The sequence below is a fragment of the Poecilia mexicana genome, unplaced genomic scaffold (genome assembly GCF_051168715.1).
Source record: "Poecilia mexicana isolate PSO_F unplaced genomic scaffold, ASM5116871v1 scaffold_8, whole genome shotgun sequence".
Lineage (NCBI taxonomy): Eukaryota > Metazoa > Chordata > Actinopteri > Cyprinodontiformes > Poeciliidae > Poecilia > Poecilia mexicana.
In genome coordinates, this window is record NW_028263377.1 from 2,232,932 (window position 1) to 2,258,992 (window position 26,061).

The 26,061-nt window shown below is 38.2% G+C and overlaps 1 protein-coding gene across 1 annotated transcript; it reads right to left on the reverse strand.

Moving 5' to 3' along the window:
* Nucleotides 1-1,601: 1,601 nt before the first annotated feature.
* On the reverse strand, nt 1,602-26,061 carry swt1 (SWT1 RNA endoribonuclease homolog). The gene is made up of 17 exons (XM_014980313.2): nt 25,592-26,061; nt 25,427-25,498; nt 24,870-24,943; nt 22,398-23,424; nt 22,174-22,303; nt 21,670-21,771; nt 21,096-21,287; nt 20,317-20,410; nt 19,734-19,981; nt 19,137-19,297; nt 18,602-18,740; nt 15,656-15,786; nt 15,260-15,411; nt 14,109-14,255; nt 9,506-9,572; nt 9,290-9,357; nt 1,602-3,018 (listed from the first exon to the last, which is right to left on the reverse strand). Exons 2-17 carry the CDS (start codon nt 25,490-25,492, stop codon nt 2,913-2,915), a joined length of 2,904 nt encoding a protein of 967 aa, XP_014835799.2. The 5' UTR covers nt 25,493-25,498; nt 25,592-26,061; the 3' UTR covers nt 1,602-2,912.

The window sequence follows — 26,061 nt, forward strand, 5'->3', positions numbered from 1 at the left end:
AATGCTGCTTCTACAGTCCTGATCAACACCAGGCAGTTGCATCATATTAAAGCCTCTCAGCTCTGATACAAACTCTAAGCAGAAAATGTTGCCTGTTATTGATAACTGGAAACATTTATATTAATCATAAATTCATAGTTAACTTGGTAGATAAAATGTATGCAAAGTTATTGAAGCTTGACATAAAATGTGTAGAAAATCACTTTTCTAAAGTATAAAACAACTTTTAATTAGTCTTTGAATCTTTAATAAATTATCAGTAGCTGATTTTGTGAGTCTAGTTTTAGCTCTCACTGCATCGTCCTCCAATTACTGTGTCATGGCCTCTGCCTTTTAACCTTTAGCTATTTATATTTTCCCCATGGACTACCATAGTAAACCAGGTTATGTTCAGTCCCACTAAGTGTCTTACCAAGGAGATTAGACTCAAGTATTTGAAGGAAAAAAAAAGCAGGAAGGCACAACCAGAGTGGCTGTGGGTTGTGAAACAGGGCTGGATGAGTAGGCTGCTTTTTTATGACCCCAGACATCTGAGGCTGCCTGCCAGAACCAGTTAAATCCCTCCCTCTGTGCTCATTCACAAGTCGATGTAAGATAATCTGCTGATCCACCTGACGGCTGCAAACGTGTCATGTGCAGGAGAAAGTAGGGACGGAATCCTGAATCCGGTCATCGTTACTGTCTGACCATTAAAACACGTTTTTAAAAAAATAAATACTTTAATTCGATTAGTATATCAAGAAAGTTTTTGCATAAGTTTTATGAAACATTCGATTCATTAGTCTGTCTTTCAAATTCGAAGCAACGAAACGTGAGTACACATTTGTGGCTAAGCTAACCAGATAACAGATTCACAAATGATTTACAATAGATTTGAAACGACAGATAAAGCTGTCTAGGAAATGATGTCAAACTCTGTAGAAGATTAACATTACCATTTAAAACTCCTCTGGTTGACATGTTGTGGGTCTGTTATTGTTTAATCATAATCCTGATGACATAAACATTTAAAAGTTAATGGAGTTGTTCAAGTCAATTTCTAGAATGAATTTTCCAGGTTCTTTTCCTTCCACTAACCTTTCAAACAACATCTTTAAATATAGCACTTTGTGGCCTGCTAAAATCTCAAGCAATGACTTTTTGCGACTTGCCTTCCTTGTGTAGCGTGACGACCGACTATCAAGTCAGCAGTCATAACTTTAGATAAGATGATTAAAATTGAAAAGCTTTCTTTGGCCTTATTTTTCTGAGAAGCTGAGCTTTTCTCCAGAAAAATGTTTAATCTGAACTATGTCTGTTCATTGTCCAACTGTGCTGAGATTTTACGAAGACCCAAAGTTCTGACCATTATTGGCTCTCCTTACCAGTGACCCTAAACCCCGCTCTACCTTTGCCTTTGTCTGGATGACGTCTCCTCGTGTAGCAACTCTTCACTGTAACAGCCGGTGTAATCTGAGCCTGTCTGCTGCCGTCACCTGGGTTTAATCCATTTAATCATTCCACACGCATGCAGCCGCATGAGGCTGTGCACAGAGAATCACACGTTACATGAACTGTAACAGACGGAAAAGCTTCAACTTGAGCAAAGAAATCAGGCAAAGTGATTTTAGGAGTGTAAGATTTAATTTACAAGAGCAAAAGACTCGTACACACATATGTTTTTTTTTTAATTTGGCACAAAGAATTTATAAAACTTGCAAATCTACAACATAAACTTATTCAGCTATATTTACCATCTGTAAGGCAAAAATCACATTAGTAACTTCAAGCTTTAAAATGACAAACCAGATGTTAATTTTGGGCTTCTCAGCATTTTAAACTAGCAGACCCTTAATGGAAGTAGTATGAAACGGAAAATGTGTTTTAAAGCAGCTTTGCAGGGTCTGCAGCGGCGTTAATGCCCATCTCTAATAATTGGGTAAAACATCCTAGACAAGTCGCCAGTCCATCACGGGGGTGGAAGATATGCAGCGCCTTGCAGAAGCATTAACAGCCCTTAAACCACAAGCTTCAGGAAATGTTATTATTTGTGATATGTAAATGTTAAATGGTTAGAACTGTTCAATTCATTATCAAAAATGGCAAAGCAGCCAAGAGGCCCTTAGTGATTCTGGAGGAGCTGGAGAAATCCAAAGCTCAGGTGGGAAAATGTGTCAACAGGACGACTACTGGCCATACATGCCAAGAATTTGACCTTTATGGAAGACTGACGGCAGGAGAGCAATAAGGCTCCCATCATAAAGAAGGCACTTTGATCAGCTGAACCTGGAACATTAAAAAAATACTGATATGTTAAAGGTCCAACATTCAGGAGATTATTCAAAGCTTTTTCTATTGCTTTGGAAGAAACAAAGCAACAACTGCATAGAATGAGTTTCGTGTCAGTGCAGTTTGATTTTAAATAAGGCCCAACAATAAATACAATAAAAAAATTACAAGCGACAACACTAGTAAAACAAAAACAAAAGCTTCACAGTGTGGCTTCATCACACATTCATTTGGTTCAAGAATACCAGTAAATATATACCTGAGAGGTAAAATTTGACATTTTCATAAAAGAAATATTGTGATTACATTCTAGAAAAATACACACAGATACAAACATAACATGCAAATGTTCTTTCATTCTCTAGTTTGAATGACAGAACACTTGCATTATGAACTGACCACAAACTGGAGAACAACTTCACATATTACAGAAGAAAAAAACAACAAAATAAACTTCAACAAACATCTTTAGACAAGAAAACAAAACAGTTTCTGTTACAGTGAAGGTGTTTATAGATTAAAAGTGTTGAAAAATGGTAAAAAAAAAAAACAGAAATGCCGTCAACTAAAAGGTTTTAATCGAAGGAACAGGTTGGGTTTTTACAGGCAGCCGGTGGTTGATGTTAATGGGACCCTGAGTTTCATCAGCACGGTGCGGTGAAGGCAAAGTTCTGCCCTGTGGTCTGAACACAACCATCCAAGGCCTTTTTTAGCTCCAATAACTGGTTTCCTCCAACTCCAAGTTTCTCCCTGGGAACAGACGAGACGTTAGGCTGATAGGAAACAAAGAAATGGACGAAGTCTGGAGCAAACAGAGGAAGAAAGCTCTGATCTGACGTTTACATGTAGTTTTCTGAAAAACCCACATGAACTGGGTCTTACAGAGAATTGCTATTTGCTTCCATTTTGTTGTTTTGTTTACAATCTAGTCCTTATTATAACCTGACCACTGCATTTTTCCCCCTCAGCAAAAACAAAACAAAACAAAAAAACATCTCACGATGTTCCAGCTAGCCCTCTGTTTTGACTCCTCATGCCAAGGCTTGAATGTTTCGCTCACAATTAGATTTTATTTACCCACATGTTGCTTTATGGCAACAGCTTCCAAAAGCGAGTTGGAGCGCATGAAATTAACTGCAGATATTTTCCACCACATGGTTGGAAAATATCGGAGGGGTAAACCGCATTATGCCCATGAAGCAGCTTCTTAAAAGAAATCAGCTCTAATCTGTCAATCCTGAGGTTTTTCTCTAATTTACATTTACATTAAATTGGACAACCTTGTTTAATTCTAACTAAATTGGTTGAATAGATACGTGAATAGAAACGGGGGTAATTCCTTTCTTTTCAAAGTTATGGATGAACAGATTTTGTAACTTAGATGACCAGATGATCAAACGGAGTGGTATAGTTCATATGTTTATTTATATAGATGGTTATGGCTCTTCCTCCAGACTCTGGGAAGTCAATTTCCAAATTAAATGCAAAATACTTACTTTTATCTAAGTTTTTTTTTTTTTCAACCATTCCTCTTCAGGCTTTGGTGATTCGCTGTTACTTTTGCACTTTTTAAGCCACAATTTCTCCTTCCACTTAATTTTCCCTTAATGAGATTGGATACAGCACTTTCTTTTTAATCAAAATGTTCAGCAATGACCTTTTCTGGCTTTCCCTTCTTTTAGGGTTGTCTGCAAAACAACTGAGTAATCACCAGTCCAGTGCTGATTGTTCTGTTTCAAAAGGCCACACTCATCAAATCACCAGAAGTAAATGCCTCAAATGCTCCTTGTGTAACATGATGAGTTTCACCTTTTTAAATTAAATAAGTTCATTAATTAACTTTTTGGTAATATTCTGATTTACTGAATTTGATTAACCACAGCAGTAGTAATAAGTCACATATCTCTGATTCAGGGCAGTGAAAGAACAGGTACATGATCTGCAGCTTCCAGTGGCAGCTATTTATCCACATTTCCACCAAACTGAACTCCGTTTGTTTTTTTTCTTCCCTAAAACACCACCACAGGCGGCTTCAAATTCCCAGGAAAGAACACAGAACAATACAGTCGTGACAACGGCTGCTTAGCAGCGAGACACTGAGGGAGCTTGTTGCTTGTTTGTCTCCTCCTCTGCTTTATTTCCATCAGAACATTGCGTAACTGCAGACAGGATGGAGGGAGGGAGGGAGGGAGCGCAGGAAGAACTTTCTGGCTTTTGCCCCTCGCTGTTTTCACCCAGCATTCGTCCTCTGCCCACTCCCCCCTTCTTTAAGCAGGCGTACAGCTGCTTGTTTGCTCAACCTGTGATGTCAGGTTTACTCCTGTTACGTTTCGGCAGCACTCAGGATGTACTGGTCTGCACCTGCTCAACTGGTTCACCTGTTCAGTTCCTGTCACTGCATGCACATTGACACCTTCCGATTCAAAATTATAAGTTCCTAGACATGTTTCAACGACAGCAATATGACTTTGCACCAAGGTCACTGAACCAGATGAACAAAGGGTGGGCACTTTGCTTTTTTAGGGAGTTAGACACCAGAGAACAGCTGCTCTGCAGGTCAGAAATACACATTATTAATGATGACAGGACACAACCAGCAAATCTGAACATGTGATTCTTTCCCAGTTTACATTATGCTGAAAAAAAAACAAAAAACTTGTAGAGATTAACTACTTCTTTTCTTTCATGCAAACGACTTCACAGATGTCTGGTGTCGTTCATTTAAATTAAATAATAAACAAACTACATCATTTGCATGTAAAACTGTGGAAAGCAGTGAAATAATTGCCTCTGAATGCAGGATTGCATTAGAAGAGGACAGGACAAAAAGACCAAGCTGCCTGTTCAAATGAAGCCATTTCTCTTTGCTGCATTATTAAATACACTGAACACAAAATTAAGCAATGTGCAGCCTAAGGCTTCCTCCTGCCGAACAACGCTCAGCTCCCTGTGGGTTTGCTAAATTAAGCGGAGCAGAGGAGCGCTTTCATAGTCATTCTTTCAGAAACTGTTAAACTCTTCCGTTAAATATCAGCTGAAGACGATGCCAGCGGAGGAGAGGACTGCATGTGACAAACATGACTTACATAAAAAGCTGAGCGAGTGCGTTCCAAAAGTATTCATGCTCCATGAACTTTTCGAATCATTTTGACCCGGCAGCCACTGATATTGGGAATTTTTTTAAAATAAAGTCAAACAAATTAGTGGATAACTCTGCAATGGAAGGAAAATTATACACAAGTTGTATGTTTTATTTATTTTATTTTTTTCACAACCACTGGGGAGTTTTTTGTTTTTTTTTGCCAATTATTACAGTTCAAGTTACGTCAGACTGGATTGGACTTTGATTAGGCCATTTTAATGCATAAATATTCTTTGATATAAATTGATTTAATGTTGCCCTAGTTGCAGACTGAGCGTGAACCTCCATCTTTTGGAGGAACTTGGGTTTTTACCAGCATAGCCCTGCATTTAACTTCATCTTCCAATCGACGCTCAAATTCCCCTAAGAAAGCATTACCACAGCAAGATGCTGCCACCACCAAGCACACAGTGACTGCATTTAATTATGGTTTCAAATTTATTGTTATTTATTCTTATGGTCACTGAACAAACAGTGGAGAAACAAGTAAAACTATCAATCATGACGACACAGGCAGCTTTGGGGGTTTTAAACAATTAGAATTTATCGTGACCACGATAAATCTAAATCCTTATCATGATAAGAAAATCATCACGATAAATGATAAACGATACGATGGATTTCATTTAGGGATACCAGATTAAATGAGGCAAAATACAATGCTACACTTTTTTTGTAAAAATCCTGCCATTTTGTAATTATGCACTACTTTGTGCTGTTGAATTACATAAAATCCCAATAATATACACAGACGTTTGTGTAAAATGTGAAGAAAAAAAAGCTTTGGCGGCTATGAGTACCGTTACAAGGCACTTTTATTCTGCAGGGAATGAGAAGAAGCTCAAACACATTCAAACAGGCATTCACACCACAAGGAACTTGAGAGATGAGTGCAGCTTGGAAAATGAGTCACTGGGTTTATCAGAAGTGTTACTCAACAGCTAAGCTGTGCCGCATTAAAAGCCATTAGCCTTCCGCACTGATGAAGCATCCACATGTGAAGAAATCGACAGATAAGCAAAAGTGTCTGGAAAACAGTCACTTTAAAAAGAGGAAAATCCTTTCCACAGAACGTTAGCAGGGAAAAACAATCACTGGGGACATTGTAATGCAGGGTAGGTCATATATATTTTTAAATATTTCCTGCATGATAGTGATCTTTTAGTAGAGGGTATGAGACATCAGAAAGACGAGCAGATGAAAATTGCTTTTTTTTCCCCTCACCACTAAGGAAAAACACAGTTAAAGCAACGTGTTCATTTTGTAGACATTCGGCAAACACACAAATCAAAACAAGTATTTCCAGACACACAAAATGTTTCCAAATGCTTTCAGATTCTGACAAAATAGACTTTATTCTGTATGAATAACTCCTGCTAATTAAAAAGTCTTCTCCAAAAAGTTAAACCAAAGATTTCACTTGATTATCAATGAATAATAATAATGAATTCTCAACGTGACGCGGTTGAATCTTATCAGCCGATGCCCACTTGAACCTCCTGTTCAGTGGCTGGAAAGCCTCAATTGGGCATTATATAACTCCTGACATCATACGGCCCTCTGAGCACACAGATCAAATATTTAACGGTGGCGGTAATGTACACACTAAGTACAGGCCCGGATCGCTTCACAGGGAATGTTGCAGATAAAAAATTTACCATCACAACACAGCCAGCTTAACGGCGTCCGTCAGCGGTGACCTGCTGTAACAGGAGCGGGGATAACGTGACTGAGAAGTGCTGAAAAGCTGCCTGTCGAGGTGACACAGCAGGTTGTTTCCTCATCATCATGAACAAACAAAACCAGTCGCTACAGGAAGCGCTTCATGACTAATGATGCATCGGCATTGGTGACATAACAGTCGTTCTTTGCACCAAACCTATGTGATGTAATGGTAATGAAAACTGAAAACGTGTTGACATATCACAGATTTCTGTAGCCTAATTTGCTCAATATAAAAAGCAGAATACGTACAGATGGGATATTATTCCAAAGCTCTAATGCTATTTGACTATCCCATTTGCTGGACAAATAGGGGATTATTCTGCTTCACCATGACAAAGTAAATGTGTTTTACATGCTGTGGTTACAAAACCATCAGCACATGTTTCTGGCTGTCAGGTGGTTGCAATAGTAGGTGACGCATAATAACAAATAATCAGTTTAGGAGTGAGACCTGTGGCTTGTTTCTATGGCAGCAGCTCGGTTTTACCTGCAGGCATAAACATTGCAATTCAGCGACAGGCAGGTGAATCAGTTTGTCTAGGAGGGTAGGAGCTTTCTGCTTTACTGAGGCTGTGCATATTTGTTATCTCTGCACTTATCGGTATTATTTATTCCTTGTAAGGTTCATTTGTTTGTCCTAATAGGAAGTTAAGGAGTTACATGCCATGATCTTAGAGTTACTTATTCCTATAACACATTTACCACTAAACACATACTATTTAACAGATCATGTGAACGATGAACACTTCAGTTTTTGAGCAAATTTAGCTATTTCATGACCAAACCTTTCACACTTTCCACTTAAATCTGTTTAGATTTGAGTTTTTATCTGAAGGCTTGTCAATGTAACTAAGTGAAAGGTCATTTCACCAAGCATGTTTTCTCTATTGCATCAGCTTCTAAAACTGTGAATGCAGTACCCCGAAAGAAGTGTAAACCTTTCACAGTATTTGGACAGAAGAAAATGGAGGAATCATAAAGGCAAAATAGGCTTCTGAGAAAAACCTTTCACAACTTTTTGTGCACTGGAAAAGGAGAGGCCTGACATTCCTTATGGATTATAGTGTAGCTTTGTGTCTTTATAGCCATTTTTTTCTGTTTAATTTATGTTCTTAATGTTGTAAAGTGTCCTTGGGTGCCTTGAAAGTCACTGACAAATAAAATGCAGTCAGGGCAGGTTGTGCATTTTAAAATGCACCACAGATAAAACTGCAAAGAGCCTTAAAATAAAAACTCTGGGATTTCCAAACCCTTTCTTTTCCATCGCTACTGCAATTTATAATACATGGATTGGCACATCAGTTTTATATATATTGATTTTTTTTTGCTGTATGCCATTTGGTGGAACATACAGTAAATTTTTAGCGTAGATCCAATGTTTTATAGATGACACTGCAGGAGATTCCCCAATTGTTTAAAGGCGTATCAATTTTAGTGTATATGATCTTCAAACTTAAGTAATATTTGCTGAATGTCATTATTTTGACATTCAGGAAATATGAATACTTTTAGTAATACTGGCTGATGTAGATCTGTACAATTTTATAAGGATTTTATGTCAAACAGCAAGAAAAAAAAAGATTGTGTCTTTTGATACATTGTATGTAAATATCTGACCAAACTTAGTTAAACTGATTATTTTTTATTAAAGCTACCAGGTTTCTAAGCAGGTATAACATCTGCTTATTTCTGCTCTTTGTAAAAAAAGAGCAGAAAGAAACTCCCATCTTGATACACAACCAACACAGTGGTGCTGTGAGAGGAGTAGGTAAACCCTTGAGATAATATCAAGTATAGAGTTGCTGCAAACACCAGTCTATTGTCATGGAAATGAAAAGTCCCAATGCATCCCTTCAGAGAAAAGTGTTAATAATAAATGTCCCAATTGTCCAGAAATGTTGGCATGGACACGGTCTTTGTGAGACCTGCTGGGGATGTCAACAAGGAGGGTTAATGTAGCGAAGGAGGAAGCACGTAGCTGCCCGGGCAAGCAGCAACAAAGATTGCAAGATTTCAGAGAACTGGTTTGATTGAGTATTCAGTTTGGAAGAAACAGAAAAAAAAAACTTCAGAGAAAAAAAGGTCCTGAAAAATCAACAATTCATCAGTAATGTGTATTTTTTCCATCATTATGTCTGTTTGTAGCGTTCCTACCTGTAGTCTGGTTGGGAGAAACAATCCAGAAGGTCTTTAGCTGTTAATCTGGTTTCTTCACTGACAAGCTGAAACAGAACAGACACAAACTAATCTGAATAAATGAACATGATGAGCCCAACATGGCATGAGACCACAGGGAGCAAAAAAGGTTGTGTGGATTGATTTAAAGCATTCAGAGGCCAGTTTTATATCCACAACTGATGCTGTACAAACCTTATTGGAGTAAATAATACTGAGCAGTGTCTGGACTTCCTCTAAACCCGGAGTCGAAGACAAGACCCTACGAGACAAAAGAGATCTCAGAGGTGGCCTCACCTATAGACAATGCTCTAAAAGCTTCTTTAAGTATGTTAAGTCATTCAATCTTAGGGCTAAATAAGGGATGCAACAATAACTGTTCTTAAAGAAATCTGATTAAACCAGGGAAGTAAGAGAAAATTAAAATGGTAATTTGTGCACTCTAGTTCTAAAAGATCTACAAATAGCTGGTAGAAGGAGGAAAAATGAGCACGAGGGAGACATGCCCAAACACGTGAAACTAGACTGGCCGTCTCCTAGGCAATGCTGTTCCCATACACATGAATATGTGCACAATGATATGCAGAAAGAAAAGATAAACAGAAAGTACACACAGAAAACCAAGATTTTAAAAGGAAGCATGGCAATAAAAAGGTTCATTTACATTCAGTTCGAAAAAGTAGGGAGGATTTAATAATAGGTGTGTAGAGGTAACAGCTACTCAGAATTGGGCGTGTAGAGGAGCAAAGTTCCTATGACTTTTTAACAAATTAAACCTAAACAAAATGCCCATTTACATTAGAAACCCTGCAGAAATACTAATGCAAAACTGAGCAATGTTGCTATGAGTAACTGAGTTTTAGTTTTTCCATAAAGGCTCAGAGGTGCAGAAAAAAAAAAAAAGTTGCCCGTGGTACAAATGTTGTTGCTGCCAGGAATTCCCAGAAGCTGCCAGAATTCTCCTCCCCTCCCCTAGTGAAGCATGATTTCCAAAACGACGGAAATGAGTGGCAGCAGGAGCGTTTCACCAGACTGAGGTCGAAATCTCACAGAGATCCAACAAAATAAGCAAAGATTTTGCTGGCTAAAAGCTGCATGTGCAACTAAATGTGCAACATTTGTGATGTTCTGAAGGTGACATAATCCCCATCACAAAAGGCCTTTGTTAAGCAAGTCCTATCACATGTCGAAATGTAAAATGGTGAAATCTCACCATCACAGGACGTTTGTAATAAAGAACCACAACACGAACTACATGTGCTTCGAACTGAACCAACAGACAGATAATATTTGCAGATAAGAAAACATGAATATATTTTTAGCATTATATAATAGAAAAAAGACAATGTGATTCATCCATCCCAAACAGTTAAAGTAAACCATATTTTCCTAGATAAGGAGAGTAAAAAGTAATGCTTTGATACACCAGAGGGGTAACAACTTACCTGACTGCTTCCTTCCGACGCATGTTTGCTTGATTCTCATTTACCTTCACTGCTCCGTCTGGGCTTTCTCCCATTGAGCTTGATTTCACCGATTGAATTTCAACAGGGCCAATCAGTGAACAGAAGGATGTGATTTTCTGCATTGGTCAATAATTGTAATCTGTCCATGTTTGTGGCTTAACAACGGCGTCAGAGGAAGTGGACAAGTAAAGTCACGCTTCCAAATAGTAAGCAATTAAAATCGGAACAAGAGGAATGTTTAAGACATTTTATTTCTGACAAAGACAATATTCTGCTCTGCACTTGTCTCTTCAGACTGCGTGATGGTTGTTTAAAGTGCACACAGTTTACGGTAAGTTAAGAGCGTAGCTCCCTTCGCAATCTAGCTGGTGTGTTTCATACATAATGGGCAAGTGTTAGCAATTGGATAAAGTTGGATCCAATCATTTCAAACTTCAACAGTCAACACCTCCAGCAAGAAAATGTTTTTCAATAGCAGAGGGTCCAGAGTAGATCTCATTTGGGACGCCAGCTCTGCCTGTTTGCTTGCAAGATCTTCAGATGTGTTTGAGTGTGAGACACAGAAGGAGAAGTGGGTTTTAGACAGGCATGACTTTAAAAAAGGAACACTTACATAAGCAGCTAAAAAGTTTATAAAGAAAAGGCAAAGCTGCCCTACATTTTTCTGAGCAGACAGAAAGAGTAGGATAAATTATTAATATTATGGGATTAAACAAAGCTTCTGGCTCACTGCTTTATTCAAGCAGAAAGGATGGTCCAAGATGCGCCATGACTTAGATACTCAAAGTTGAGCTGTCTAAAATATTTCAGCTTCCACTTGTTTTATTATTTACATGTGCCTCACATACCACAGAATGCTAAAATGTCCACAGGGCGACAAAACAAGGAGTTGTTGCTGTTTTTCAAGATGTTCTTAAATTTTCGACAGAAGTTATGCAAGTCAGCTCCGAGGAATTGTAAAACAATGTGAAACAGGTTGATATGAGCAAACCTGTGCTGCACGCAAAAACCTGTCTTGAAACAGGAAAAAAAACAACTGACCCCAACTAACCCATCCCAACTTGAAAAACAAGTTAGCACAGTGGGATAAAGACAAAAATGGAAGTTAGTTAGTCAAAAGTTCAAGCTCACTGTTGAACGATCTATACTAAGTTCATTGCAATAGTAGTCATACCTCTTGAAACTTTGCTTCACACATTTTTGCATGTTACGTGTATCATAATATATTTCATTAGAATTTTGCATGACAGACCAAACAAAGCAGCACACTTCTGAGATGAAAGGAGGCAACATTTTCTGCACATTGTTCTTTAAAAAATGGTTCTAAATCAGTCATGAACATGAATTTTCAGAGTTGCAGAACTTCACTCCTGTCTCAAGTTTTTTTATAGCCTCTAACACAGTGTTTCTCAACCCTGGTCCTCACCGCCCCCCTGTCCTGCATGTTTTAGGTATTTCCCTTCTGCCACACACCTGAGTTGTATCTCTGGGTGATTAACAGGCTTCTGTAGTACTTGATGGTCATGCAATCATTCGAATCAGCTGTTCTGGAATAGAGGCACATCTAAAACATGCAGAGCAGGAGGGGGGCGGTGAGGATCAGAGTTGAGAAACACTGATCTAACAAGTTTTCTTACATTGTTGTCTGTATTTAGTTCTATCAACCACCAACTGCAACCAACATTCATGTCTCGGCTGAAGAGAAACACAGCTTGATGCTGTCAACACCATTTTTTCCAAACAAAATGGTGGCATGTTGATCAACCTCAACAGACATGTTAATCACTTTAACATGTTTTGCTACGTAGTTTTTCACTATTCATAACATTTTGCATGTAGACCAGAAGGTGAAGTTGGTTTCTTCTCAGCAAAACATTTTCTTCAGCATGCATGGCTTGTTTCAAACAACAAACGGGAATTTTTATGTCTTTCTTTCCATGATAAGTTTTACTCTTGTCATTCAGATCAAATTTGTGGAGTACATGGCAATGATTGTTAAATAATGAAGGTTTAGGTGGATTGCCATGTGTTGGTAGGTAGACCAACACCTTACAGCTTGTGGCTTTTGTAAGGGTCATTGCAAAACAGCAGATAGTTTATGTTTAAATAAAAAAGTACCATACAGAAAATAAATTAAATGAACCAAACCCACAAAGTGACCAATTAGCATTCAGGGGATGGTGCATGGTGACCAATTGAACCAAATTGTCACCAAATTTGACCACTTCAAATATAAAACGCGACAAACACCTTACTAATCTAAAAGTAGTTTATTCAAAGAGAATGCTAAAGTGTTGGTCTACCAATAAAGGTGTTTCTTAGCACTTCAAGTGTTGCTGGAGTCTTCACCTCAACTGATCTTTGACCCTTATGAAATGGTGAGGTTGTCCCAGAAAGGTTTTGCATTCCTAGGTTTGCAGTTGTGCCAAACTCTTCTCATTTTCAGATGATGGACTGAACAGTTGAGAGATGTAACCTTATCAGATTCGAAAGCAAAACTGATGACAGTTTTGCTTTCTTTAGGGGTATCGGATGAAATGGGGGCTGATTGCCACAGTGATTTTTACATGTAAAATGAACCATTTCAAAATAATCTATCCTTATCCCTTCCCTTGTGGACTACTTTGTTATGATCTATCAAACAGAATCCCAATAAAACACATTAAAGTTTGTTTATGACAAAATGCAAAAAGGTTCAGATCCATTTGCAAAGCAACAAATCTCCTCAAACAAACATTTTTGTCAATAAGTGTGAGATGATTTATTTCAACATTTCATTTTGGTGCAGTGTGATTATTGTCCAAGCAGAAACAGTGAAAAGGTTTTTCAGTTTCTAATTTCTTTATCAGCAGCACCAAAGTGCATCAATGGTCACTGCTGCGTCATGGGAACAGAGTTAAGGAAAAGTGACAAGGTCAAGAGGATTACACTTCTTGACCAACACTACATGCCAACCAAGTCTTACAGGTCCTACACGCATATAAGTAGGACACAGGAAGGAGAAATCTGGCTTACACAGGGAGAAGGCAGTTTAAAAGGGGTTCTTAGAAGGACTGGCAGCACAGACAGAAGGGTCTGCGAGCGAGTGAAAAGGCTCACGCTTGTTCTGAAAGAGGGCTTAGTGAAAGTAGACTTGTGGGGATGATGGAAAAATGACAGATGAGCGTTAACGAGAAACATTCAAATGTAGCACGTTTTAAGATATTTATTTCTTAAAAGAAGAAATGGCTTCAATTCAAGTGAACTAATTAAACAAATCAAACTGAAGGTAGAAAGTGAGATGTCCAAAGGTTACATTTAGTGAGACAGCTGCAGTAAGTCGGCTTAGATACCTGCCAAACGCCTGCAGCAGCTGTGAAACCATCGAGGACAGTCTGTGCAAACAGGCCAAAGCGTCCTGCGGCGGCGGAGGACGTCCCATCGGTGTAGCAGCCTGCATGGTGAGAGGGTCAAAGCTGAGCGCTTTGAACACTTCCAAACTGAAACGTGACAGAAACAAATGACCTTTTAGGTCAATGGAATGGAAAAAAAAACAAAGCACATATCAAAATAAACCAGGATGTTGTTCTGTGGATGAAAATTGCTTAGGTGTTGGGATTAACTCCTTCACCTTTTATGCCTCAATCATGACTTAAGGTCTTAAACCTTAAGGAAATGTAATCACTTTAACATGTTTTGTTCAATTTAACTGACAAAATCATAGAAGACAGTTACTTATCTTTTTAACAATTACATCATACTGTGGATTTGACATACAAATGTAAGTTCACATGCGTTCATCATGGACATGAATCTCATCATTTTTGTTTTTTCCATTATGAATTTCAACGATTCACCTACAAATGGTCACACAAACTATAAAATCATGTGCATAGTTTATCCTGTTTTTCCGTGTTGCTCTATGGTGGACTGATGACAATCCCAATAACAATAGGAGACAAGACTACATCAATAAACGATAATTCCCAGTAGATGGATGTCCACAAGATTCTGGCTATTTTTTGATTAGATATTTGAGAACTCTTCTTGAAATAAATGGCAGAGCTCATTTTAAGTTGTTTGTTTCTGGCATGTTTGCTGCCTTTTATTCTTGCCCATAGATTTTCCACATGGCTGTGGCTCTTCCATCAGCTTAATGTTAACCTGATTGCATTTAGGATGATTGTGCAACACCCAACGATTTCTAAGCTTCAACCATCTAGTGGTTGAATTGAGGTGAGATTGAGTTATTTGGAGATAGTCCTTCATCTTCATTGCACCACCCATGTTGTGCAATGCATTAGTACCATTGGGAGCTAAGCAGAACCTGCAGGATTCAAGGGGTTCAGAATCCTATCTTGACTTCTCAAAATGTTCTTACTCAAATTTTTAGGCTGAAATTTTAATTCCAAAGAAACCTTCATGATGTACAACTGAAAGCCTCGAATCATTTACATTCGCAGTAATGATGAGTGTGTGTAAGCTGTTCAATCTTTTAGCTCACCTAGTTTGGTACACCTGAGACCAGATATTCTCGAACACAGCCCACACTTCCTGTGGAGGGAAGTGAGGTGATCCCGGCTGCTTATCTACAGACTCGTCATCATTCATGACAACATCACCAGCAGACAGTTCCTGCTCCCCAGACGTGTCGTGCTACAGTGAGAGAAAGGTTTAGTTAGCCTCAAGACATTATGTATTGAGTTAGAAGTTGAGGTTTAGCATAACGGCACTCAATTTTGGCTTTTATGAAGCCTTAAAGAGATTAAATGAGGTATTCTATGATTCCACATGTGGCAGTACTTCATCCAGACAGCTCTATATAGAAGCTGGCTTTTCCAATTAAATGTGGAAGCTTGATCTTCAGCTACATTTAGATTTCAATTTTGCTTAAGCTTACCTGTGATTGTACCTTATTTATAATGTCTTCGATCACAGTGATGGCACCAGGGACACGTTCTGAACTTTTCCTAAATGCTTTCACTAACTCCTTAGTTTTTTGTAGAAACCATAAAGTTGATATGGTTTCACCTGAGGGTACACAGAAAAGCAAACGGTGCAGGTTATAAAATGACTAACTGTTACACAGCAAATGCAAAAAATGACCACATATTATTATTTTTTATTAAACAACTAGATACTAGAATTCGTGTGGTTCTTTAGTTCACAAAAGATTATGTATAGATACTTTATGTATCTGGTAGAGAATATTTACATCACTGAATTATTATTTAAATAGGAATTGTGTACTTCCCATTTACCACAGCCTAATTTAAATAATGTTTTAGTCTCAGCCAGGTGTTATAAATGAAAAAAAAAATTATAACATGAAAAAAATGCTGTAAAAAGCAAATATGATAAAATAAAGTGGAGATGAGGAGGTAATTAATATTTTAAGAAAAACATTGGCCAAAAACTAGAATTGTTTTTCATAGAATCCATATTTAGATCGCAGTTACTCAAAATTACACATGCCTACCACTACAATAAGTTGTGCATGATAAAGTATCAGATGAAGTAAAGTATCTTGATAAATGTACACTGATGAGCCCAAAAAGTGTAGCATGCATTTATAATTCAGCCCCTTTTACCGATACCCTTAAACAAAGTGCAAAAACTGTCTTCAGAAGTCACCATATTAATAAATAGAGTTCAATGTACAAAATAATCTCAGCGTAATAACGAGAAAACATTACTGAATACTTAGTTCCATAAAGATTAAGGAATAATACAGTCAGGTGATGGATAAAGCATGTTTTTCCTATAAAGTAAAACCGGAGCCTTTCCTTTGAATTCCAGCTACATTCTGTTACTAACACACTCTGTTGCCTGCAGTACTTTTCCACCACCACATTTGTTCTCACCCTAACTCACAGTTTATCCCTACATCCTCCTCTTTCTCCGCCTCCTCATCCTCACCCTCCTCCTTGCTCTACTCTCAAATTCCTGGCTCAGGGCCAGGCTGTGCGGTACTGAGAAGCCATGTGTGTGAGCCAGGACAACTCTGAGCAAGGGCAAATTTTATATATTTTCCACTCAGATTCTTGAGTAAGATGTATTTTTTGTGCCATGGCTGTAGCAGTTACCCTCCACCCCGAAATGGGTTGACATAAAGGCTGAATGACAGATTGACTCATAAAAACACTGTAGGCGTGCAGAGTTAAAAATGCATCCTCAGTGGCATCTTGGACAGAATCGCTGCAGTCGGCTACTCAGCATCTTTCTGACACACATTGGTGTCTCCTGCTTTAGCAGATGACCTAATTCTGGATGTAGTTTTGTGGAACAGTCCAGGACAGACAGCAGCATCCCGCTCCACACTGTAACATTTTAATCTCGGGGATCACTTTGTATTTTTAGCCCAGAGTCACACAATTTCTTTTTCCATTTTACAATTACAGATTGTTACAGCATTAAGTTAATGAAACATATACTTTTTTAATAACAGTTCTTAGCTTCTCTTTAGCTTCAGGAGTTTGCGAAGTATGTGCCTAAAGAGATAATGAAGCAAACCGGGTCCATTTAGCAGATTACTGTAAGATTGTCTGTTTATTTCCTCTGTGTTGTTTACATTCTGTGGAAGATTCGAATAATCTCCTAGGAAACTGGCAAATTTGGAGACTATGATATCGTCAGACCTTCCGATTTCCCAGAAAAAGTGGCTGTTATAAATTAAACAATGCAGCAGCTTAATGGACTAAAAAGATCAACAGCATGGACTGAGCAGAAACATGGCAAAGCAAGAAACATGGCAGATGAACTTGTTACAGTTCGTGTAGATGTATTTTAAGGCCACACCTGCTTTCTTGTTTGATACAATGGGAAAGTCAAAAGAAATCGGCCAAGATATCAGGAAGAGAATTGTGGAGCTGCACAAGTCCAGCTCATCCTTGGGAACAATTTCCAGATGCTTGAAGGTGCTGAAGGTGCTGCGTACATCTGTTCAAACGATTATTCTCAAGATATGATGGGAATGTCCAACCATCGAGTTGTTCAGGAAGGAGATGGGTTCTGTGTCCCAGAGTTAAACACACTTTGATCCAAAATGTGCAAATTGACCCCAGAACAAAAGTAAAAGACCTGGTGAAGATGCTGCCAAAGCTGTTAAGACAGTGGATTGTGTGCTGCTCAGCACGGAGGAAGCCACTACTCCAAAAAATATATAAAAAGCCAGATTTGCAGTTTGCAGATGCACACAGGGACAAAGACGTTCATTTTTGAGGGCACATCTTTTGGTCTGATAAAACTAAAGAGGAACTTTTTGGCCATAGTGACCATATTCACATTTTGAGGAAAAACAGGCATGCTTTTACCATCCTAACTGTGAAGAATGGGGGTGGCAGCATCATGTTGTGGCAGCATGTGTTTTGCTGCAGGAGGAACTGGTACACTTCATGAAGTAGGCAGGATGTCAAAGCATTGTCCATTTGAGCGTCTCAAATGGACAATGAACCAAAGCATACCGCCAAAGTGAATATAAAGAGGCATACAAAAAACCAAGTAAATCTTTTGGCATGGTCATTACAAAGCCCTGATCTCAGTCCAATGGAGAAGCTTGTGGAAGAAAACCCAAACATTTGACGAAAGTCATACAGTTCTAAAGCTGAGGAAATGTATTTAAATTTGTGATTTTTAATACCATAATAAATAAATCTCTGACATATTAGCAAATATAAATAATTTTGGTAATTTTAACTCACCTAAAACAAGACAAGTTTGGTCTGATTTAACTTCAGACAGTGAAAAAAAAAAAGCTGAATATCCAATGTCAGTTAAGGAAAATATGGGCAGAAAACAACAAATGATGTAACAGTTAATCTTTTCCTGCTTCTGCACGACTTCATACCTGAGCTAAAGAAGTTGATAAGGTTTCCAACAGTTTCCAACATCTTCCGAGGGACAAGTTGTCCAAAGACAGCAATCCAGTGCTTTTTAAAACACTGAAGGACATCTTGAAGACTCCAGGGAGGTTTTATATAGACAATCTACAAAATAAAAGAAACACATTGGGACAATAACTAAATTTGTCAAATAAGGTGAAACTGCATGGCTAACATTACTGTAAAATGGAAATCTCGTTAAATTGTGTAAATTGTTCCACTATGTTTGGCAATGCATGCTTCAAGGGTTTTTAAGTCTGTTTAGGAAGGAATCTTGTGCATAACATTTAGATTCAATACAGTTCATTTAATTGGACAAATGAGGGTTTTTTAAAGCACTTTAAGACAAAAAGGTCTCATGAAAAGGTGAAAATCATATCCAGTTACATCCAAACCAATCCTTCTCAATGCAAAGCAATCACAGAGGTTGATATATCTATTGTGTAAGAACGCCAAACACACCAAAAAAGCAATAGCAACGATTCCTTTTAGAACATGTACCTCTTGCCAGAGTTCATCATAAGCCGCCTTCATCTCGGTTTCTAACACTTCAGACAGCACATCTCGCAGACTGTCTTCCAGTTCACACAGATATGCACTGAGGTCCCACTCTGCCTCCTTACAGTGTCCTTTTTTCACTGATGGGAACTTAACAGGTGGACCTATGCCAGCATGTGTGAACACAAAAAGAAAAGATTTATGTACTTTGCAATAAAAAAACATGTATATATATACTATGTATGTACACTTACGTACACTATTTACAGACTTTGAACTCAATACATCTTTATAATTTGCATGAACACATTCATACAGACTCATTAGAAACGCTCTCCTACTTCCTCATTTGCTGTTTGTAGGAATTATGAGCGTCACTAGTGCTGTTTCTATTTGTTGCCTCAGGCTTTGTTAGTTGTAGCTGTCTTTATGGATACATTAAAGGAACAGTGTACAATTGAAATGAAACAGAAAAATAATAACGTGTTGGTGAACTTGCCAAGTGCACAGTTGGTATGTGCTAATATCTGCTGGTGGATTATGGAAATTGTAAAGTTACTTCCTGGAAAACACAAACACACGTATTTTTTAGTGGCTCACCTTTTCGTGGGGTGTCTAAGGGAAAACCTGCGCTATCCTGAACGGGAAGTTGAGCACAAGCTGGTGAGCAGCTTGTGCTCAACGCTGGGGATGAGATGTTGTGGCTCAAACGAGACGGAACAGGAGACTGAACGTCAAGAAGGAACTGATGGCCATGCTTCGACCTCCTGACCCCTGCCTCCAAATCAACCTTGCTAAGAGCCGTCACTCCACTCAGGACAGCTTTATTGGACAGGTTTTTATCATTACTAGAGAGGAAAGAAAAGATGCCTTAATTAGATGCCAGTTCAATTTTGCATATAGAAACAGAAACAACAAAGAAATAAGTCACAACAACAAAAGCTTAATAACATTTTTTCCACTGCAAGTGTTGGCAAAAACAAATCCAGGGCTGAACCCAGATTCGCTCGCTCAGCACATCTATTCTTTCCAAAAAAACTGTCGGGCTCACTGTTTCTCTCATCCCAACTGGAACTATCTGGCACAGTCACATGCGTGTGCTTTATTAGCTGAGGACAGGCTTTACACAGCGGCGGTGGCAGCAGCAGCAGCACCATACTGTAGGGGGGGAGGGGTAACTCACGTGCATAAGATGAGGACACACTCTGGATACATATTCTGGTATTGCAGGCAGCACTGCAGCACTCTGTCATCATTATTCTTGGTATTCAGACCATCTGAGGATCAAAAAAAGGAAATGACAACAAGACGACAATGACTCAGAAAACCAGTCTGATCCAAGAGTCTGCTTACTTCACATTGCTATGGTGCTCATATTAAAGTGTAAAAACAATCCTCATGGTAATAAAAGACAAAGGGTGGATGCATTTTTAAACAGTTACACTAAATTAAAATGTGTTTCAAAAGTACATGTAATTATTGTTCTTCTTTATGGATTGTACATGGAGGCAACCTGCCCTTGAATTTCACTCCTCTCAGCTACAATAATGGGGATCCCTACAATTACTTAAGTGTGAGTGCCACCTAGTGGGCAAAAAATACATAGCAGGCAGGATTTCTGAAAGTTAAATTCATGACCTTCACAAATTATAAAAATGTACCATCTATTTAATCACTTAATGTATATTTAACTCAATTATTAGCATAAGCAATAAATATCATAACATAACATGATTAACATTAATTAATATTTTTTGAAAACAGCAAAAGTTTAGTCAGAGTCATGGTGCAAAAAGCAACGCTTAGATGTACTTTTACACAGTGAATGAACATATCTGGTTTCTCCTGCATTTTACCATAATGACTGAATAGGTAACTAATAAGGAAATGTGAATTTTAAAATCTGGATAAACACTTGATTCAAAGCTAGTAAGACAATTAATCAGTAAAATATGTACTCACTGCTGATCTCTGTGGCCTGCTGCATGGACTGCCCCCACAGGTGGGGGTCCCGCTTCTTCAGAGAGGTGTAAATAAACGAGATGGCCGGAGTTGCAAGGTGGGCCACCGATCCTGACAGACCTTTTCTATTTTTAAGGGAATCCAGCTCTTGTAGAACCACCCAGGGGATCAGGACAATTGGAAATCCCAATGCTAAGAGAGAACAAAGAGCAAGCAGCTATGAATGTATGCATCAATAAAAGTCAATATTTCAATATCATTTATGGTTATAACAGATGTATTACAACCATAAATACTAATTACTTTTTGTTTCAACAGCATTGATCTTGTTAAAGCTACCAGTTCTTATATACATAATGAGTGAGGCTGATTTTTATTTTTCTGTTTTAACGAGCCCAAACTAAGGCAACTAGAAATGCACATATTTTAAATTTCAAAGACAGAAGGCAATACCCTTTGACAACAATATCGCTAATAATAATTTTACATCTCAACGGAGAAATTAGAAACATAAAAGATGTGAAATGAACTATAAAAGCAGCAGGTTTAGTCGTGAAAACAATATATTTAATACCTTCAAGGCCACAAGATCGGATTTTTTTCACATAATCCAAGTGACTGAGGAGGATGTTGGTGTCCAGAACCAGGATTAGGGTTTTCTGTTTGGGATCCCTGTCTGAAAAGAGAAGCTAAGTCAATTGATGCTCAAGTGAAAACTGAACAAAACACTGGATAAAAACATGCAGCTCTACAGATAGGACTTGCATTGTCTCCAGTTAGGAGGCAAAGAACTACACTGTGAATGAATGGTTTTCATCAAAGTATATTAATGAAATGGCCCAGTCAAAGTCCAGACTGACACAGCATCTCTGTTGAAACTTTAAAGTTACCGTTCTCAGACACTCTTCATTCAGTCTGACTGGGTTTGACTGACCCACAACTCATCTCAGGGACACAGATATTGACATTTCTATTTATAAAATAATTAGAAAATTGATGTACAGTCCATCCGTTTTGTGTTTTAACAGTTAATCTTTGAACCTTAACAACATTTTAAAATGGAAACAATAAAACTCACAATTGGTTTCTGCGGCTCCTTCCTCAGCAGAATCTATGTCCATGCCAGTGAGTTCACCGTAGCTCTGCTTCACATTTACCTCCAGCCTCTTTTCAGACCGAGCAAGATGAAGCTCTTCAACTACCTGACCCTGAAAGAAAAATCATGTTTCAGATAGAAATTAAAAAGCACCTAAATTAATACTAAGGTTAATTATTGGTGCTTTTTAAAAAAAATTGTTTTACCTGATCAAAGAATTGCTCAGATTTTGCATCTCCTGCTGGATGGAGTTCAGATGGGAGACGGTCAGGCAAAGATGATCTCTTACTTTGTACTTTACAAGGAGAATTGGAGGAACCAGCCAAAAGCCTGCAAGGTTCCACCTTTGCTGGCTCCAATTTCTTTGCTCCAGAGCCATCTTTGTTATCCTTAAGCTTGAGGTTTTGGTTCGAAGACACCGTATTATTATTTCCGTTTGAGCTGTGTGCAAGTGCAGACTGACTGTGTTTTGGTATTTTGAAATTTAATTTAAAAGGCAAACATTTTAGAAACCCCATTTGTTTCAGAGTGGATGGCGGTGGCTCTGATTTGTTGCTCACGGGGGTTGAAGTGAAGCTCTTCCATTTCTTTGGGTTTGTCACTGTCATAGAGGGTTTCGGTGAAATGCAAGACTTCTGTGTGACAGAGGTTGGGGGATTTTTGGCATCCACACTCGTACTTCTGCTATACGGATAATTTTTACTTGTGTTCTGGTCTCGAGCCATGTTGCTCCATTTTTGAAAATGTTTGTAGTGGGAGGAGATGGGTTCTTGGGTCTTAGTATTCCTGCTGTCATGCGGGGATCTTGAAGGTTCTCTAGCTGGTCCAGGTCCATTCCTCTTCTCTGATCCCTGCCTGTGATCTCTGTGTTCAGCAGCATCTAACTTGTTACTGATTTGCTCATTTTTTAGTTCAGAATAGCTGCCCTGAGAGCACTTTTTATCAGACTTGTCTTCCAATTTCTTCTCTATTGTCTGAGTAAGTAAAGCAGCACAGCTTGCCTTATTGGGCTTTGACTGGTCCCTTCTCACAGTTTTAATTTCCCTAGCTGTTCTAGATATACTGGATTGCCCTTCCCTGTGTAATTGCAAGGGTCCATTGTTTTTAAGCTGCTCTTCTTTAGGAGAGACTTTCTGCTCTTCTTTTTTTGTTGACAGTCTGTAAACAGGCTTTGCTATCTGGCGGGAGCTGTGGGAGTCAACTTGATGAGATTTTTTCTGTTCCTTTTTAGAGCTGCATGTTGGACAGGAAGAAAAAAGGTGACATCAGAAGTAACTATTTAACCTGGGAACAAGTGTCTTTCAAAGGCATTCTAATCCCTAGAGCTTTTCCCCTATTTTGTCACAACCACAAACTACATGACAGACCAACACTAAGTAGGTTCATAATTTTGAAGCAAAGATAAAAGGTTATGTGACTTTACAAAAACACAAAATCTGACAAGTGTGTTCTGCAGTACTTCTAAATAAAACCTAATCATTCTGAAGACACAAACTTAGTAAAGGAACCACAAGTGTGTGATATAATCTCTGCTCAAGTACAGCTCTTCCTTGACAATCTTTCTAGTTAGTTAGTTTTCAAAAATAGAATTAGCCAAAATTTCTGTGTCTGGACACAAAGGACATGTACAAACTGTACATGACTGTTTTTATAGAGCAAGATGGTTCTGAGTTGAAAGAGGGTGATGTTAATTTGTAAAATCTTTAGATAAATCAGTTAATTTCAATCATTTTACTTACTCAAAGTCCTCACAATTATGCAGGACTTTGTTTGTGACAAAGATCTCAGACATAAATCAGTACGAGAAAGACCAAATCCGAGTCAAGCAGAAAACAATTATTTCAAGTATTAGCTGTAACAAAAGCTACTTTCTGCATACTAATTGGATGTATGTAGTTTTTGAGCTTCTCAGTTTTGGCTTAATAAATGATACAAACGTGGGGTTACACTAGGGTTAAGATGTAAAAAATACTGAACCAGACATCAAGACAGTGAATGTGACGCAGTGCATTTGGAACAAAAAATAAGTACCCAAAGTATTCAACAGACTATTGATATGTACGTATGTTTTTGTGCCCTTGCTCTACCATGTTTATCTGCTCACATGCACACTGCTAATGCTCACCTAGCCATAACCATTGATAACACTTACAACCGGCCCCAGTCACACATAGTCACGGACAAACTGAGACAACAGACAACACCCCTTACTAATGGGTGCAGAAAGAAGCTAAGATAAAAGCGAAGCTTGCATTCCATTCTTTGCTTCACTTGTTTCATGTGAGCAAGCTGAAGCCCCAGCACTGGACAATGAACGTCACTCTGGATCTGTTCCATCTTAATATTCTGATTACTTTCGGGATTAAAGCTTGGCTTAATACCTAATCAAATTCTCGTTATTTCTAAAGTAATAACTCTACTGGTTTTATTGGTCGTGTCTCGAAACTTTACCTTTAAGTTAAAATTTAGATAAAAACAAATATTAACCTGCACATCTATTCCTGTTATTCATATTTAAATGTTTATCTATTTATATAGACAACTACAAAAACATGAACTTTAAAAATGCTAAATTGTTCTGATGAAGAAGATCTGAAAAATGTAGGACCACCTAGCTGCTGAAAATAAGATTTGGAGTCCTGATTACAAACTTTATTTGGTCTACAAGTCTGTTGTACCTCTTTGGATCCATTTCGTCATTTTTTCTTTTGTGACTTTTCCTTTTGGAGGCATCATTTTGGCAGTTTGAACCCTGAAAACATAGGGGTTTTGTGGGAAACAAATGTCATAGGAATGATTGTACTTCACATATATTATCACAGTCGGTAAGCAATTTGCTCTTTCCTTGTAGGTAGTGGATTTTATAAAATCAAAAACATTTTAGCACGGTGGCATCATCATACAACGTGCATCATACAATGTGCTAGAAAGCTCATTGACTAAATCAGTGGTCCTCAACCCTGGTCCTCAGGGCCCACTGCCCTGCATATTTTAGGTGTTTCTCTGCTGCTGCACACCTGGGTTAAACGAACAGGCGATTAAGCAGCTTCTGCAGCAATGCAAAGGAGGTAATGCAAGCATATGAATCAGCTCTGCAGGAGTCCGGACTCATAAAAAAAAAATGCAGGACAGCGATCCCGGAGGACCAGGGTTGGGGACCACTGGACTAAATAACCTTAACATATCAAACCCTAAAAGCAGAGTCACTAAAAATAATAATTAAAAAAATCCTTACCGTTTCTTCTTCGCCTGAAGATGAAGACAACCTATTTAGCTTTCTCCTTTTGGAATGTTTTGACATTTTCTTCTAAAATTAGAAAAAAAAAATTAAAACAAAGGTACTGCTTACTAAATACAAACTGCTCAAAGAATTTGGAGGAATCTTTGAAAACAAACTAACCTCGGTGTATTTAAATGAAAATAAACATTCTCTTCTGGCTGTTCCAACTCAAAATTTGTCGTCAAAGTTTTCTTTCTTATTGGAAACTTGAAAAATAACCATAGATTTATTTGGATGGGAAATGAAAAAACGTTGTCGTTCAATTCAGAAAACTCGAAGTAAAAAAAAAAATTAAAATAGTACAGTTAAACTACGTCTTAAAACAGAGCTCACGAAATAGCAAATGTACGGACAAATCGTGGTATTTACTGTACAAAATACCGGTGTATCTTTACTTATTTAAACGACTGAGAGAAATATGTGTAACTTCTTGGAAAATCCGTCACGTTAGCCAGCTGGTAGCCAAAACATCCGGTTTGTCTTCTTCTAACACAATTCCGACAGAACTGTTCAATGTCATGCGCAGTGCTGCCCTCTAGAGGAAAAACATGTGGTTTGGCTTCGCTGCTGCAGAAAAAAAGCGTCAGGTA